At 44.4% G+C, this 17,258-nt stretch overlaps 1 protein-coding gene and 1 long non-coding RNA gene across 2 annotated transcripts; both read left to right on the forward strand.

Annotated features, from left to right (window-relative positions):
• Positions 1-6,232: 6,232 nt before the first annotated feature.
• On the forward strand, positions 6,233-8,187 carry LOC110070619 (olfactory receptor 10G9-like). The gene has a single exon (XM_020778313.3). The coding sequence runs from the start codon at positions 6,256-6,258 to the stop codon at positions 7,138-7,140; it is 885 nt and encodes a 294-aa protein (XP_020633972.3). The 5' UTR covers positions 6,233-6,255; the 3' UTR covers positions 7,141-8,187.
• A 6,596-nt stretch (positions 8,188-14,783) lies between these two features.
• LOC144583742 (uncharacterized) lies at positions 14,784-16,694 on the forward strand. Its single transcript, XR_013537657.1, has 2 exons — positions 14,784-15,085; positions 15,992-16,694. It is a non-coding gene; the product is annotated as an uncharacterized LOC144583742 (long non-coding RNA).
• Positions 16,695-17,258: the final 564 nt, after the last annotated feature.

Consider the following 17,258-nt stretch of genomic DNA (forward strand, 5'->3'; position numbering starts at 1 on the left):
TTGCACTTCTTCCAGCATTTAAATGTTTTTAAACCTGCTCTTTCCACCCCGATTATGGGAGTTTAGAATCCACGGGATTCTTCCAAAATGTCCTGAAATCAGTTTGTTTGTTTGTTTGTTTGTTTGTTTGTTTGTTTGTTTGTTTGTTCGTTCATTTATTTATTTATTTATTTATTTATTTATTTATTTATTTATTTATTTATTTATTTATTTATTTATTTATTTGTTAGGTTTATACTCCGCCCATTTAGACAAAGTCTACTCTGGACAACTAACAATAAAAAAAAATAAAAAAACAATATAATAAAGCAAAAGGCAACAATAGTAATGTGGCACAAGATGGGGAAAAGAAAAAAAATGCAAGTGATGACAGGAGGGGAAAGCCTGCCTAAAGAGCCAGGTCTTACGTTGGCTCTTAAAAACACCCAGCGAGAGGGCCAGACAGATCTCTGGGGGCAGACTGTTCCAAAGGCGAGGGGCCACTGCCGAGAAGGCCCAGTTTCTTCTTCTTTCCCTCCAGGCCTCCCTCGGCGTTAGGCCCCTAAGCTGCCCTTCCTGGCTAGAACAAGTGATTTGGGTAGATCAAGGTGGGAGGAGGCTTTCCGCTAGATATCGAGGTCCTAAACCGTCTAGGGCTTTATATGTCAATAAAATTTTGCACACAGCACTTGACATCTGAACTGGCCAAATTCAGTAAAGCTGCATATTTCTAGGATGGTGAGGACCATGTTGATGTCTTTACCTTCTATGTCTTGAAGACAAAAAGCCACTTAGACAAAAATAGGTGTCCCTTGGAATTCAGTATTAGCATAACTGAGTGCTCTGGGTTCTTATACCAAAACTTTTAAGAAGCAAACACTAAAAGCCACAGGCCTAGATGTATGGATCTATCCCCCCCCTTTTTTTGTTTTCTTCTCTGTTTTCTTTGTTTTTATTTTCAAGTTCTTCCCATTGCGGAAATTTTCAAATTTCTTAAACTGCAAGTTCTTTTCTGTACCAACCGTAGGATTTGAAGATTCTGGAAGATTCTTTAAGAACAACAAGAAAATCTCACAAAAAAAGCAAACAAACCTGGAGCAAAATTCTCAGCCCCTTCCGTACAGTAGAAAGAAAGCTATGTAATCTGTAATAATAATAGAATCATCTTATAATTGCAGAGGCCACTGTCAAGGAGGCCCGGTGGAGAACTGAACTTTCAATTTCTGGCTCTGCAATCAGATACCTAAACCACTGAGCTATCCAAAGAAAGAAACCGAAGGCTTGATTTTTGCTGCACAAGAACAAGCACTCCAAACCAGTGTGATGAAAACTAAGATCCAAGGAATCAGTGCTAACAGCAAATGTCGACTCTGCCAAGAAAAAGATGAAACAGTGTCACAACTCATCTGCGAATGTCCAAAGATGGCACAAACAAATTAGAAAGTTAGACATAATAGAGTGGCAAAGTTAGCGTACTGGTCATTATGGAAAAATATAACTTGCCAGGCTCCAAAAACCCATGGGAACATCAGGTAGAGGAAGTGTCAGAAAATGAGGGAGTCAAGATCCTGTGGGATTTCCTGATCCAAACGCCTTGAACATAACACACCGGACATAGTAGTAATAGAATGAAGAAAGGTCTGGATTATTGACACTGGAATTCCAGGGGATGCCAGAGTTGAAAATTAAGAATTGGAAAAACTAACAAAGTACAGAGACCTGGCCATTGAAACATTTCGCCTCTGGAGGAAACACACTTCAGTGGTCCCCGTAGTCATTGGGGCTTTGGGAACACTATCAAGAAACTTCACCCAGTGCTATAAGCGGTTGCAGATGTCAGAAATCACACCAGCAGAGCTCCAAAAATGGCAATATTAGGAACAGCGCGCACACTGTGCCAATATTTAACAAATATGTATTCTTGAAGGGTTTCACAGCCGGGATCTGATGGTTGTTGTGGGTTTTTTGGATTCTTTGGCCATGTTCTGAAGGTTGTTCTTCCTGACATTTTGCCAATCTCTGTGGCCAGCATCTTCAGAGGACTGGAGTTAGAACTCTGTCTGTGTTCTCAACTATCCCACACACTACACTAGAACACAGACAGAATTCTGACTCCTGTCCTCTGAAGAGGCCAGCCACAGACACTGGCGAAACATCAGGAAGAACAACCTTCAGAACATGGCCAAAGAGCCTGAAAAACCCACAACAACCATTTCACAGATACTTAGGTTTTTGGTTAAAACTTGTATCTGTTTATAATACCACTCAATGTTTTTATAATTTTGACTGTGCCTCGTGTTTTTGAACAACAACAACAACAACAACAACAACAGCAACAACAACAACAACAACAACAACAACTAGCAAAACTTTCCTCCTCTTTCTGGATTAAAGAGAAGCTCCCAAAGGGTATAAGATGATGAAGCCAACTGTTGTCCCCTAATTATTGGGTTGGGGTGATCTTTGTTCTAACAATTCTATGGAAATAGCCTGATCCACAAGCTGGTTGATCAGAAGTTTCAAAAACCATTACCGAGATTTTTTGTGAGTTCTCAGTGAACTACCCTTTGCGAAGCACAGCTTGCTAACAGAAAATAACTCGGCTCTACTAAGAGACGCTGGATTGTTCTAACCATTCAGAGTGCAGCGTTGAACTTGCATCAATGGCTTAGAAAGAAATTGTGGGGAAGTTGGGATAAACTTATAGGCACTCCTCTGGCTATGATCCATTCAAGCTTAAGCCTTGATAGAACACTCTTCACTTCAGTAAATGAATGTGGAAGCGTAGGTGTGTATAATTTAATACTTTTTAAAAAATCCTTTTGCTTAGAGTGTTTCTTCTGGATATAACCCCAATTAGAACCCATCCAACAATTACTAGCCAGTGCTTTGGTTTCCACATTCCTTTGGGGGAAATTATGTTTGTTCTCACTCACGTTCCCTGTTGTTGTTATTGTTACGTGCTGTCAAATCAGAACCAATTTGTAGCAACCCCGAAAGGTTTTTCAAGGTAAATGAGATACCTAAGGACTGGTTTAACCAGTTCCATTCCCCCCCCCCGCCCCTTGAGTTTACATGGCTGAATGGGGATTCAAACCCAGTTCTCCAAAGTCCTAGTCCATCACACTGCTCACTACACCATACTGGGGATGACCTTCCTGGGGGCACCTGAATCTTTATAAAACGTTTGTGCTCCATGGAGTGTCAACAGACCATGAGTGACAAAAGCAATTAGCAAGACAATCATGAGGGCAAAACACTTGATTTGATTGTCAAGAATTGAAGACGGACTTCCAGAAATGTACAGTATGTGTGAGAAGTACCAGTAGGTGAGTGGAGTCTCCTTCTTTGGAGGTTTTTAAGCAGAGGCTGGATGGCCATCTGTTGGGGGTGCTTTGATGGAGTTCCTGCATGGGAGGGGGTTGGACTTGATGGCCCCTGTTATCTCTTCCAACTATGTGATTCTATGATTCTATGAACATTTTCTGAAGCTTTTATTTACACCAATCATTCTTGTGGAAGAGGAACTAGTCATTGTAAAACAAATTCAAGCTTTCCTTCCTTCCTTCCTTCCTTCCTTCCTTCCTTCCTTCCTTCCTTCCTTCCTTCCTTCCTTCCTTCCTTCCTTCCTTCCTTCCTTCCTTCCTTCCTCTAAACAGAGGCAAAAGACAAGCACATCCATCAAACACAATCAGAGAAAGTTAATGTGAAGATTGTAAGATCTCCCATGTACTAGATGGATACTTTGTGTGAATACTGAATAGCTGGAGAATTCACATCCACCATGACCCAAGAAAAGGTGGCTTCAGTAGTATGCATGGACATGTGAAGGTCACTTGGGTTAAGTCAGGTCATTGGACCCTTGAGCCTTGTATTTATCCGCTCTTCCTGGCGCTAGCTTTCTAGGGTGTCAAGTGGACGTTCCCTCCAGGTTTCTTGCCAGAAGCCCATAGCAGATGGACACCAACACCATTTGCAGGAAAAAACATGGGCTATCCTGACAACTATATTTTTCTAAGGTTCAGCTTTTCTTTCCTACAGCTCCTGTGCTTGCTTCAAGATCGAGTCTAGGAACACTTGCAGTTGAATTTTAAGCCAACGGGATTGACCCCTGGGTACATAGAAAAGACGTTTTTGCTGTGACGTGATTCTACAAATATCTTTTGGTGATGCACCAAAATCCATGGATCCAAAAGGAAACCTATTCAGTGCTCTTACATAGTTTTGAAATGGAGACATTTTCAGCACTTCAGAATTAAGAGAAATCAAGGTCCCATCCATTCATTGTCTTAATGCAATCCAGGACATATCCAGTTCCGATAAGTTCCACAGAGCTTTCATCCAGGTAGGTGGTTACAAAATTGCATCCTTAATGAGAGAAATGAAAATGTCTCACTTTTTTTGGGGGGTGGTATTAATAGTAACTGAAACTACTGGTTTTCCTAAGTTCTAATTTTGGATGGAGCAGAGGCAAATCATGGCAATTAACAGTTTTAACTTGAATTGTTTACTGTCCGTACAGATTATCTAGAAGCAAACTATAAGGTACATTCACCCTTGTTTATAGTCAATAGATTGCAGCACAGTTGATAGAAGACACATTCGTACATTAAAAGCACAGGTTTATGAAAGTTCTAGACGTTGAATGTATATAAACATTCAAATATTCATATGTGGTTGAATGAGAATGGGGAATTCAAGATTCATCTCTTCTTTGATGACTGATTTGTTTGAACCTCAAAGCTAAGTGATCGTAACAGACGAAGAAGAAAGCCATGGAGGGATTGAATAATAATGACAGCTGCCCTCACCCCTTATTGGAAGTTCCAGTGGGAAAGGATGTGCAAAATACACGCCATCTTTTTCATGGCCATCATCTTCTATTCATTGACTGAAATCCAGTGCTAAGTTGCAACTAGAGTAGGTCTATTCGAACAGGGAGATTTGTTGAGTCAGTTCCTACATGGGTTTCATGGATCCAATGGGCCTACTCTAGTTGTGGCTTACCATTGGATTTCAACCATTGGCATTTTATTCTAACAGCCCTCTTAGAGGGCACTATAAACAGGGCATTCCATCTGCACTTGGAAGGCATACTATTGCCAGTGATTGATGGGAACCAGATTCTTTTGTAGCTCCTTGCAGCTTCTGATTATCTGTGGAAGCTTTCACCCTTCTTCACCATGGGTGGGTACTGTGTGACCCTACAAATGTTGGGTTCAAACTCCCTTACTATTGGTTATTCTGGGATAGTTGGTGAGGGAGATGATGGGGAATCTGTAAACTAGCTGTTGATTACCTACATCTCACATCACTCATTATCTTTGTCCAGGTTGGCAGGAGTTGATAGAAACTGGAGACCAACAGCATATGTTGGACTCCACGTTCTCCCAATTTTTGTTAAGAAACTTAGTAAGGCAGCCATAATGAGAATGCTGTATGGCAGCAATCCCCAAACTTTGTCGGTTCGTGGACCGTTTGCCCAGAAGAGTCTGGGCAGGTAGCTCCATCTCTCTTCTCCCTTCTGGCTTCAGCTATTGTCGTCTCTCCCGCTCCCCCCCCCCCGCATGTAGCTCCACGTCCCTGCTTCTTGCAGATGAAGGAAGACACAGGCAGGTAAGGGCGGGGGGAGGGAGAGTGACTGCTTGTTAGCTGGCTGCTCTCTGGGGAGGGAGGGTGAGGAGCGAGCAAGCAAGCAAAGCAAAGCCGTGCATTGGGGCACTTCCCAGGCTGGCTGCCCCATGGCGGCTTCCCCGCAGGGAAGGGGTGCTGGTGTCCTGCAAGGGGTGCTGGGGAAAGGGTTAGCATGAAGGCCACACACCCACCAGCAAGCGTGACACACGCCCCTATGCGGGGGGGGGGGGCAGAAATCTGTGCCTGCGGCCCAGTTCCAGCTAACCCACGGACCGACACGGGGCCGCGGACCGGGGCTTGGTGACCCCTGCTGTATGGCATATATTTCACATGCCTTGGTTTTCAAACGGGTAGTGGTGAGATAAGGATGGAGATAGCACATCAGGGATGGAATTTAACGCAATCTTTCAGTGCTGCCATCCCACCCGAATTTGGAGAATCAGAAAATCTCACATTAAACTATTCTTTCCTTCTACTAAATCTACCTTTAGACACAACGCTGGGAATGCACAAAATCTGGAAATGAGCTGGTATCTGATGAAGACGCCCAACCTCACTGCTGGGATTCAATTCACCCTCCTTGGGTTTTCAGAAGGGCTGAAATTCCGGCTCCATTTTTTCCTTCTCTTTCTCACCCTCTACATGTTGACTCTCCTGGGCAACATGCTCATACTCTACACCATCTGCTCCAACCCTCAGCTCCATTCGCCCATGTACTACTACCTTTCTGAGCTCTCTTTCCTCGATATTTTTTATTCCAGTGCGACGGTGCCCAAGATGTTGAACGGTTTCCTAACTGGATCCCAAACCATTTCCTTTGTGGGTTGTGTTGTTCAGTTGAGTGCCTTCCACTGTTTTGGAGGCACGGAGTGTTTCCTGCTCACGGTCATGGCGTACGACCGATACGTGGCCATCTGCAACCCCCTCCATTATGCTGGGATCATGAGCAGGATGGCATGCCTTAAGCTGATGGCCACCACATGTCTGGTGGGGTTGCTGCACTCCGCTCTTCAGACAGTGCTCACCTTCCACCTCCCCTACTGTGGTCCTTATCAGCTTGACCACTATTTTTGTGACATTCCCCCCTTGCTAATGATTGCCTGTGCAGACACTTCTCTCAATGAGACTGTTGTCCGGGTGAACATTGGTGTCGTTGCGCTAAGCAGTTTTGTGTTGATCCTTGGCTCCTATGTCTGTATTGCCACGACAGTTCTTAAGATACACTCTGAGGAAAGGAAGCGGAAAGCTTTTTCCACTTGTGCTTCTCACCTAACAGTGGTCGTCTTCCTCTATGTCCCTTGCATAGTCATCTACATGCAACCGACTATCAACCACCCGGTACTAAAAATTGTGGCCGTCTTTTACACATCAGTGACACCAGCTCTGAATCCGATCATCTATGCCTTGAGGAATGAAGACATCAAGAAAGCAGTGAAGAAAATGGCCTTCTGTGAAATATTTTCCCGAAGTATAGCTTTCTGTGGACAGAAACACCCTGATTTATGGGATGGTGAGCTGTCTGTCTAAGAGACAGCGTGATGTAATGGTTACAGTGTTGAACTAAGAGCTGATAGAACTGTGGTCTAGTTCCAACAGAGCCATGAAACACACTAGGTGGACCTAGACCAGTCACTTTCTCAGCCAGGCCTACCTCACTGGGTTAATGTAATGGTATAGTGATGAAGGAGAACTATGTGTGCTACTTTGAGCTTAGGTCTCATTGCAGGAAAGGTGCAATGTTAATGTACTAGATAATGGTCTTTTTAGTGGTCTGTAAAGATATCACCCATTTTGCATTTGTAATTTTTTTTTAACCACCGTACAACTACTCTTTATTTCCATGGCAATACAAGGATACCAAGAAATCGCTGCCTCAACCCTCCATACAAAGAAGACACACAGACTCTCAACATCAGCAGAGCAGGACTGCAAACACTAGGTCACCTTGTTGTTGTTGTTTAGTCGTTTAGTCGTGTCCGACTCTTCGTGACCCCATAGACCAGAGGACGCCAGACCCTCCTGTCTTCCACTGCCTCCCGGAGTTGGGTTGCCTTAGCTGTAATCATAAAACAGCAACCATACTATTTCTTGACTGTATTCTCGAAGGCTTTCAAAGCTGGGATCTGATGGTTGTTGTGGGTTTTTCGGGCTTTTTGGCTGTGTTCTGAAGATTGTTCATCCTAACGTTTCGCCAGTCTCTGTGGCTGGCATATTCAGAAGACTAGAGTAGAACTCTTTGAAAGTGCCAACCACAGAGACTGGCAAAAAGTCAGGAAGAACAACCTTCAGAACATGGCCAAAGAGCCTGAAAAACCCACAACTATTTCTTGACTATTCGTGCCTGGCGAATTCCAGCTTGCCATGAACTTTTTGACTTAAAGTTCTTCACAATAGTACACCTCTGATGAAGTGTTTTTCCCCCAATCCATGAAAGCTCATGTATTGTATGATGATTTTTGTGGTCATCTGTAGGTGTAGCTTATTTTTGCAGATGATGGTGTTGATGAGGATGTATGTGTGCAGCTTTCCTGAGTGGTGGACTGGCATTCTCCTGATAGGCAAGGGAGAAAAGGGGACCGCCTGCTCAGTTTGATTGTGAGTTGTCCGTTCTATCCATCAGCCAGCTTTCTACCTGTGGTGACTCCACAAAGATTTATGAAGCCAGATGTCGCCTATAAGAATTAAGACTCTTGGTCTAGCTCTCCCTTCTCCCCCAGGACTTCCTGTCTCTTTCTGCCTTGGATCAGCTTTCTGGGCTGATGCTTGAGGTACAAAGGGTTCTGGAGCCAGAGGGGGGAAAACATGCTCCATCTTCCACGTGACATTGCTTCAAATATTTGAAGACAGCTGTCAGACCACATCTTTTCAACCAGCTGAACAAACCCAACATTTTCAACTGTTCAACATATGGCTCGTTTCCCAGACTTTTTATCTTCTTGGTCAGTCTTGTCTGGATGCATTTCAGATTTTCAATGGCCTTCTTCAAACGTGGTACCTGGAACTGCACACAGGATTCCACGTGAGGTCTGACAAAAGCAGGATCAAGTGGCGTTTTCACTGGGACACGACACTACTGCTGAAGAATTTTTGTACTGCATCTCATTTTAACTCATGTTTAGTTTATGATCTACTCCCTAGACTCTTTGCACACACTCAATGACAAGCCAAGTGTCAATACATTATATATTTGTGCATTAAAACATTTCTGCCTATATGGAGAGTATAATATTTTCTCTTCTGAAATTCATTCTGTGTCTTTTGGACCACTACTCTGATCAAAGCTGATGTGGTATAGCGGATAGAATGGTGGACGAGGACTCAGGAGGCCTGGGTCTGAATCTCACTCAGTCACGGAAGCCTACTGGAGGTGGGTGTAAAACTGGTAAAAGATAAAGGTTCCCCTTGACATTTAGTCCAGTCGTGTCTGACTCTAGGGCACGGTGCTCATCGCCGTTTCCAAGCCATAGAGCCAGCGTTTGTCCGAAGGCAGTTTCCATGGTCACATGGACAGCACAACTAGACACGGAACACCGTTACCTTCCCACCGAGGTGGCACCTATTTATCTACTCACATTTGCATGCTTTCGAACTGCTAGGTTGGCAGGACCTGGGACAAGCGACGGGAGCTCACTCCATCATGTGGATTTGATCTTACGACTGCTTGGTCTTCTGACCTTGCAGCACAGAGGCTTCTGCAGTTTAACCTGCAGCGCGTCCCATGACAAAGCAACATATAGTGTATAATTAATAGTAGTTGTGCACTGTCAAGTCAATCCTGACTTACGGCGATCCTTTTCAAGGTTTTCTAAGCTGAGACTATTCAGAAGTGATTTCTCATGTCCTTCTTCTGAGGGCATCTCTGAGACGGGCAGCTCGCCCAAGGGCACACAGGCTGGTTCTTCAAGGAGGCACAGTGGGGAAATCGAACTCCGCTGCCAGGTATCTAAAACACCGAGCTATCCACCCAGCAAAATAATTAGTAATTGTGTGCCTTTAAGACAGTTCCTACTTATGGTGACCCTTTCCAGCTTTTTCTAAGTAGAGAATATTCAGAACTGGTTCACCATTCCCTCCTTCTGGGCACCACACATTATAATATTGACTAGAGATTGAGGCCGGGTAAGTGAGGCTCATCAGCCTGGGAAGGCAGCCCACCTAGGAGAAGGAAAACTCTGATTTCAAACCTCCACTGCCTTGTGGCTATATCCACTGATGGAAAAGGCTTCAGGAGTCAACCTCAAGGCAAAATCCGGAGCCGGAGTCCCAGAGGCAGTTCGTGTCATTCTGACAACTCCTGCGACATCGCTGGAATCAGTTGTATTGGCTCTTGCTTTTCCATTGGAGTACAGTGGTGCCCCACATAGCGATGATAATCCATGCCAAAAAAATCATCGCTATCCAGATTCGTCGCTATGCGGGGGGAAAAACCCATAGGAATGCATTAAAACACGTTTTATGTGTTCCTATGGGGGAAAACTCACCGCTATGCGGGAATCCTCCATCCAGCAGCCATTTTTGCTGCCCGGTAAGAGAGGGCAGGGCGCAAAAACGGAGCGGGCGGTCATTTTTTCTTCCGGTGGCCATTTTGGAACTGCCGATCTGCTGTTTTAGAACATCGCAATGTGAAGATCGGTAAGCGAAATGTTTACTGATCATCGCAATGCAAGTTTTTGCCATTGGTAACGTTGTTATGCAATCGCTTTTGCAAGGGCAAAATCCGCATCGCTATGCGGATTCGTTGTTAAACGGTGCACTCGTTAAGCGAGGCGCCACTGTATTTCAATGATATGGAGAGGGGGGATTTGCTGCTTGGGTAACAGCCTATTCTCCATATTATTTTATCCAGGCTTCATGCTCTGGAGAGGACACTCCAACTTCACACACAACGTTGAAGCAAAATCAGGGAGCTGGACAGGAGACGGATTGTATTTGTCTTCAGTGTGGAAGGGATGGTCATTCTTGAATCAGCCTTCTCAGCCACACTAGACGCTGTTCCATGCAGAGCACGTTACCATAGTCTCTCGAGACTGAAGGATGCCTACACACAGAGATTGAGGTATTTGTATACGAATATCCTCCCACAGGTGGAGATAACGACTGTCCACTCATGATTCTGCCACTGACGTGAGCTCGATGGAGCCTTCCTATCACTCTGTTTTCTGCAATGGATCAGCCAGTCCTGGCAGAAGGCGGGATGATGAGCCTCTCTGCCAGGTCACAGAGTAGCTAATCCATTGGGGACAATGGAGCAATAGGAAGATCTATGTATCCGTGTTGAAAGTCTGTACTCACAGTGTAACTTTACATCTTTAAATGGCCCATAACCTGGATTTCCCCAGCTTGTGACCTTGAATTGCGTTTTGAAAGGAGATGTGATGTGCCCACACACAATGCTCCTCAAGCTTGGCATGTAAACTGAAGTTCTGAGCATGGACACAAGGCAAGGTGGAATATTGGTAATGTTCCTGCTCCTAATTCCCGTAAAAAAACTCCCTTTGCCTTTCAGATAAACACACACCCAAAAATAATAAAAAGAAAACATAGATATAATGGCTCCTTAAAGTGGTGCCCAACCTTAGGTCCTCAGATGTTCTTGGACTACATCTCCCAGAACTTAGGGGTGAAGGCTTCTGGGAGTTTTTGTCCAAGAACATCTGGGGACCCAAGGTTGGGAACCAGTGCTGTAATCCATAAACTTTGACTAGGCTATTTGGCTTGGCAGTGTTACATGATACATTTTCTTGGTCTTCAGCATCTGTTGGCTGCATTCACAAGATGATGGCTCCACGGGGGAAAGGACTCCATATGGTACATGAGGCTAATGAAGCCAGTAGAATGACCTCTGATTTGAGTAACTGAAGTTTGAAGGCACAGGTGCTTCTTACACGATTCAGATCACCGTAACTGCACACCTGTGGCTCTAAGTTACCTGCTGCTCATTGTTACATTTTAATTGGCTCAGAGGGAACTGAAAGGGCTTAATGGTTTGATTTGACCTTAGCCCAGCTCCCCTTGGGATGAGACCAGAAACTGAATTCTCACAGCGGCCCTCAGAACATCAGCGCCCTCTGAGGCCTTGCCTAACAAGTCCCCGAGGGACTCTTATTACAAAACACACCTTAATTAGCCAGGAGGAATGGGGAGATCCCAAAACAGTTAACGGCAGAGTTGACAATTAAAAATTCATCAAAGTTGAGAGCTAAGAGACACTTCCGTGTGTCTCTCTAATCAGTTCCACAGAGGGTCAGAAGTTCACACGGAAACAGTTTGCGGTTGACATTTGGACGATGTGAGCCGAAGCAGGACGAGTGCCAAAAATACTTCTCCTAGCTTAACGCACATCGCTTCAGACTTACGAATGGCTGAAAAATGATTAGCAATGCAATTGTGTGACAGCTTCTTTGGGTCACAGGAAAGCTACTGAATCTGAACCTGGCAGTTTGTGTGTCTGTTAGTGTGTTTAAAAATGTATAATCCTTTTCCAAAAGAAATCATGCAATGGATTCATCCCAAACCTTCAGATGAAATACATAAGAAACAAAACTGACAACAGAGTTGACAAAACTCAGAGGCTAGAATTGCCTTGGTGATTGACAGTTGCATTAAAGGGAAATTGCATTAGCCTTGGTGGCAATTTACTGCTCGTTAATGAGGTGTTAGGTTGATTTTTTGGGGTACACTCCTCACTGCATGATGAGGTGTGGAGCTGAGAAAGTGAGCAGCACCTTGTTAATGACAGGAAGTTAACTTCCAATACTTCTGTGATTTCTCCTACGCAAGCATAAACACCAGTAAGAGTCTGGCCTGAATTGTTTAAAAAATGTGTAGGATCTAAACACCCAGATAATCTCAGTTTTCCTGTAGTTGTTCACAAAACACCCAGATCTCTAGGTCCTTGGTCACCATGCTGGAGATGTGGAGAAGACTCCTGGGAGTTTTAGTTTAAGAACATCTGGGGACCTAAGGTTGGAAACCATTGTTCTAGAACTCTTTAAACCCATTGAGGCTGGAGAATTCTGATCGCTCTCCCTGGAAAAAAAGACAAAATTTTAAAGTTTACTAAAATCCTGTAAGGTAAAGGTTCCCCTTGACAATTTGTCCAGTCGTGTCCGACTCTAGGGGGCGGTGCTCATCCCCGTTTCCAAGCCATAGAGCCAGCGTTTGTCTGAAGACAATCTTCTGTTGTCACATGGCCAGTGCAACTTAGACACAGAACGCTGTTACCTTCCCACTGAGGTGGTCCCTATTGATCTACTTGTATTTGCATGCTTTCGAACCGCTAGGTTGGCGGGAGCTGGGACAAGCGATGGGAGCTCACTCCGTCATGTGGATTCGATCTTACAGCTGCAGATCTATAGACCTTACAGCACAGAGGCTTCTGCGGTTTAACCCGCAGCGCCACCACGTCCCAAAAATCCAGTAGTAGGTTGCGACTAAAGTAGACGCATTGATTGAATCAATGGAGTTTACAGAGGAGTTGAGTCACTGACTCCCCTCTGATTCCATAGGCTGACTCTAGTTGCGAGTCATGACTTGGATTTCAGCCGTAATCTCTCTGCATCAGAGGGCGGCATCTATTCTGCCTTTGCTTTGGTCTCTCAGAAGACAGAAACAGGAAACCATCCACAGGTTTGTGGTCTGTGTCAGGGACTCTACAGAAAAGGAAGTTCTCTGAGAAACATTCATCACTCCTTCTGACACATGAAAGAGAGATGGGGACCCCGGGAAGAATGATCGTTGCTTTCCTTACGGCTGCATTTCCAGGTATCTTTATCATATGTAGCTCATCTGATTGGTTTTAGCCTGTTGCTCTTGAGTGGGGTCTCTGTGGCGCTTTTCGCACTGCTGGACTGAGTCGTGTTTTAAAGAGATCATCAGTTTTTGTGTCTCATTGCACTTTTTCATGCTTTTAATGGGACATTTTGCTCAGCCTTTCTTTCTTTCTTTCTTTCTTTCTTTCTTTCTTTCTTTCTTTCTTTCTTTCTTTCTTTCTTTCTTTCTTTCTTTCTCTCTTTCTCTCTTTCTCTTTCTCTCTCTTTCTCTCTCTCTCTCTCCCTCTCTCTCTACCCCTCTCTTTCTTTCTTTCTTTCTTTCTTTCTTTCTTTCTTTCTTTCTTTCTTTCTTTCTTTCTTTCTTTCTTTCTTTCTTTCTTTCTTTCTTTCTTTCTTTCTTTCTTTCTTTCTTTCTTTCTCCCTCCGTCGTGTCTGTCTTATGCTTCTTTATTTTCTTTCCAAAAGCTGAGAAGATTGACCTGGATGCTTCTGGTCATTCCCATCCTCCTCCTCTCCAGGTATTTTAGGCCAGCTTTCCTACTCTGTGACGCAGGATGAACAAGTTGCTTCCGTCAAAGAAGGGGAAGCCATCCAATTCAACTGTTCCTATACTGGCGGTCAACAAAGCCTGCAGTGGTACAAACAGGACCTCGGGGGCCAGCTGCACATTTTGGCCATGATCTATAAGACAGGCATTGAGCCCCATGGCCATTTTGACCTCAGTCTGGACACTCTGAAGAAGACGACTTCATTGCTCCTGAAGAGCCCCAGACTGGAAGATTCTGCCCTCTATTTCTGCGCCCTGAGGCACAGTGTTACAAAGAGGCCTCAGCCCCACCACAAAAGCTGGAGAGGCTCTAGGTTGTAGACTCTGGAGGGTCGGCTTTCTTGGCAGACCTGGATCTCCTTGGTTTTGGAAGGGTTGCAGCTCCCCACCAATCATCAATCCAAAGGGAGACTGCAGCCAAGGAATCAGAAGAAGACCAGGACTCGGAAGGGCAACAAGGAAGGAATAAGAGAAGATCATCAACCATGAGGATGTGTCACTGGAGACCAAGACCATGATCATCCACACGGCTGTATTTCGAGTCATGCAGCATGGGATTGAAAGCTGGACAGTAAAAAAGGCTGAGCAGAGAGGTGTGATTGTATTTTTGAAAAAATCGTTAGAGAGGACAGTTTTGTGGATATCCTGAATTGTCAGAAAGTTGAAGAGATGGGTCCTAGATAAAATCCAGCCCGAACTCTCTCTGGAGGCAACAACTTTGAAACTGATGCTGTCCTCCTTTCGGCACATCATATTAGTGTCATGTTTCTGGAAAAACCAATAAGGCTGGGAAAGGTAGCAGGCAGGGCATTTTTTTTTAAAGAATTTGATTGGATTTGTGGAGAGCAATTTGTGTAACTGTACCATGGCCAGAAAACCAAAAGCGAAAAAGATACTCATATGACTTCTCTCTGAATCATAAGAAATACCACCTGGGGGCAGCATTCTTGCGTGAGAAGTTTTCTTTTGCGGGAAAAGGAAGGTTACTTCTTCTGGAGCTAAGAAAAAGCATCTCTGTCCACTGAGGCACACACACACACATACCCCTTTCATACCTGCAGGATGAGGAGAGGAGGTCCTCTTTGGGATCAAGCGAGAAGGAAGAGCGGATGGACGATCTACTGGGCTGCCCTTCTCTCTGCCCATTTCCACTGTAAGCTCAGCTTTTCAAGGAGCTGCTCTGCTCTTCCTGCCTTCCCTGCGGCTCCTTTTCTGTCCCGTTAGCGCTTTGCGAATCTACTCGCCCTTTGTTCCTCCCTGACCTCCTTCTCTGGTAGGACCTGGGAACCTCCTTTTGTCCTGCTCTCCAAGACGGGATGTTGTCTCTGATGCCTTCACCTTGATATCTGGGCCATCTCCTTCCTTTCCATCCTTGATTTCTTTGTTTGTTCATTTCTATGTCACATTTCTCTCCTGCATTTCCCCCAAGGAGGTGTAGTGGACGCTCGTCCTCCTCCAAGTATACTCAGAACAATCCTGTAAAGTCTCAGAGTCAACCCATGTGTTTCATGACTTGACGTGTGCAAGGAGGTGAATCTCAATTTCATGAGTTCCAGTCCAGCCCTCGAACCATCTAGCTCTCCCCATTTCTGAAGGAAAAAGCCTCGCCCTCACCCTTCTTCAGCCTGTATTAGATGTGAAAAGAAAACACTGTGCATTTGTTGGGATGTGTTCTTTATGTCGTCATTTCTCTAGCAGGTTGGAGGACTAGTATGGTCCTAGTACAGAATTCCTGTTGCAATTCGGGGGTGAATTCTGTTCTACATTATTGGAGTTACTTTCTCTTATCTCTTTCCATCTTGAATATTTTATTACTGATGTTTATAATGTTTGTTATATTTTATATTGTTTTATTATATATGTTGTAAGCCGCCCAGATGGGCGGGGTATAAATGCAATGAATGAATGAATGAATGAATGAATGAATGAATGAATGAATGAATGAATGAATGAATTTCTATCCAAAGAAAATCCTTCCCCAGGAACCTCTGTTTCAACCACCTATCTCTCACTTGAATTGTTAACCTTGTTTTTTTTCCTGTCTTCTCTCTTTGACCAGTGATAGATGGGCAGGAGAAGGTAGAGCAACATCCTCCGTCCTTGGAGGTCCTCAGAGGGAACAACGCCACCTTGACCTGTACAATTTCTACAAGTGGCTTGCAGTGGTATAGGCAACACCCAGGGGGAAAACCCATCTTTCTGATGTTCGTCTATGGTGGTCAGAGGACAAAGGAGGGCAACCATTTTGTTGGAGAATTCAATTCCAAGGAAAAACAGGGCTATCTGCACATTATCAATGCTCAGCTCCACCACGGAGAAAACTACTTCTGTGCTCCGGATGCACAGTGAGACAGCAATACAGAGAAGCTCTCTTAAAACCGAACACAGGACGTGAAACCACGAAGCACGGGTTTCCTCTGTAGTGACACTTTGGGGAAGCTACTGATCAGAAGGAATTGTCACTTTCTTGGAATGTATTTGCTGGCAAGATCTGATATCTAACATTACTTTGGTGGCTTTTCGAATTCCACAGGATTGCTTTGCCCCTTTAGAGATTTGGCTAATTTCATCAGACCATTCGGATCTGAACCTTGGTTTTGAATGAAAAAAGGGTCAGGGTTAGGGCGTGACATCCACCTAGCTAAGGATGAAGGAGCAAGTGATGGAGAAAAAGTTTAGGATAACTGGAAAAGGCTCAGTCTGTCAGGGACAGTGGGAAGATTGTGTGTTTTGTTTTTTAAAAGAAAAAAATTGATGGAATCTAAGGGTTCTGATGCCCGTGGGAAGTGTATCTACTCTAGAATCATTGAATCATGGAATAATTGAGTGGAAAGGGCCTATAAGGCCATCAAGTTCAACCTCCTGCTCAAGGCAGGAATCCACATCAAAGCAGATATGAACCGTTCATGAGCTACACAGGGTGCTGTACATCTTAGAATCCAATCCGTTGGGAAGCTCCTGAAAAGTTCGAGCCAAAAGCCAGAACATATTATCACCATCCTGGTATGAAAGGCCTCAGCCTCCAGTGACGAAAAGGAGACAGGATAGGTGAGATGCCCATCTGCCAGGAATTTGCAACCCAAATCTCTCAGGTTTTCTCCACTACGTGGCAATGAGGATCCATCCTTTCCTAGAAAAGAGAGACACTCAACTGTAGAGTTTTCCTTTGTTTGTTTACTCAAATAAAAGAGCTACTGGTGTTTTCTGTCTGAGAAGGCATTTGCACAGCCAGATAGAGAATTCATTGGCAGTATGAAAGATAGCTCAGAGGTTTCGGTCTCTGGCTGCGGAGCCAGAGGTTGGGATTTTGAACGTTAGGAAGAAAA

The sequence above is a fragment of the Pogona vitticeps genome, chromosome 6 (assembly GCF_051106095.1).
Source record: "Pogona vitticeps strain Pit_001003342236 chromosome 6, PviZW2.1, whole genome shotgun sequence".
Classification (NCBI taxonomy): domain Eukaryota; kingdom Metazoa; phylum Chordata; class Lepidosauria; order Squamata; family Agamidae; genus Pogona; species Pogona vitticeps.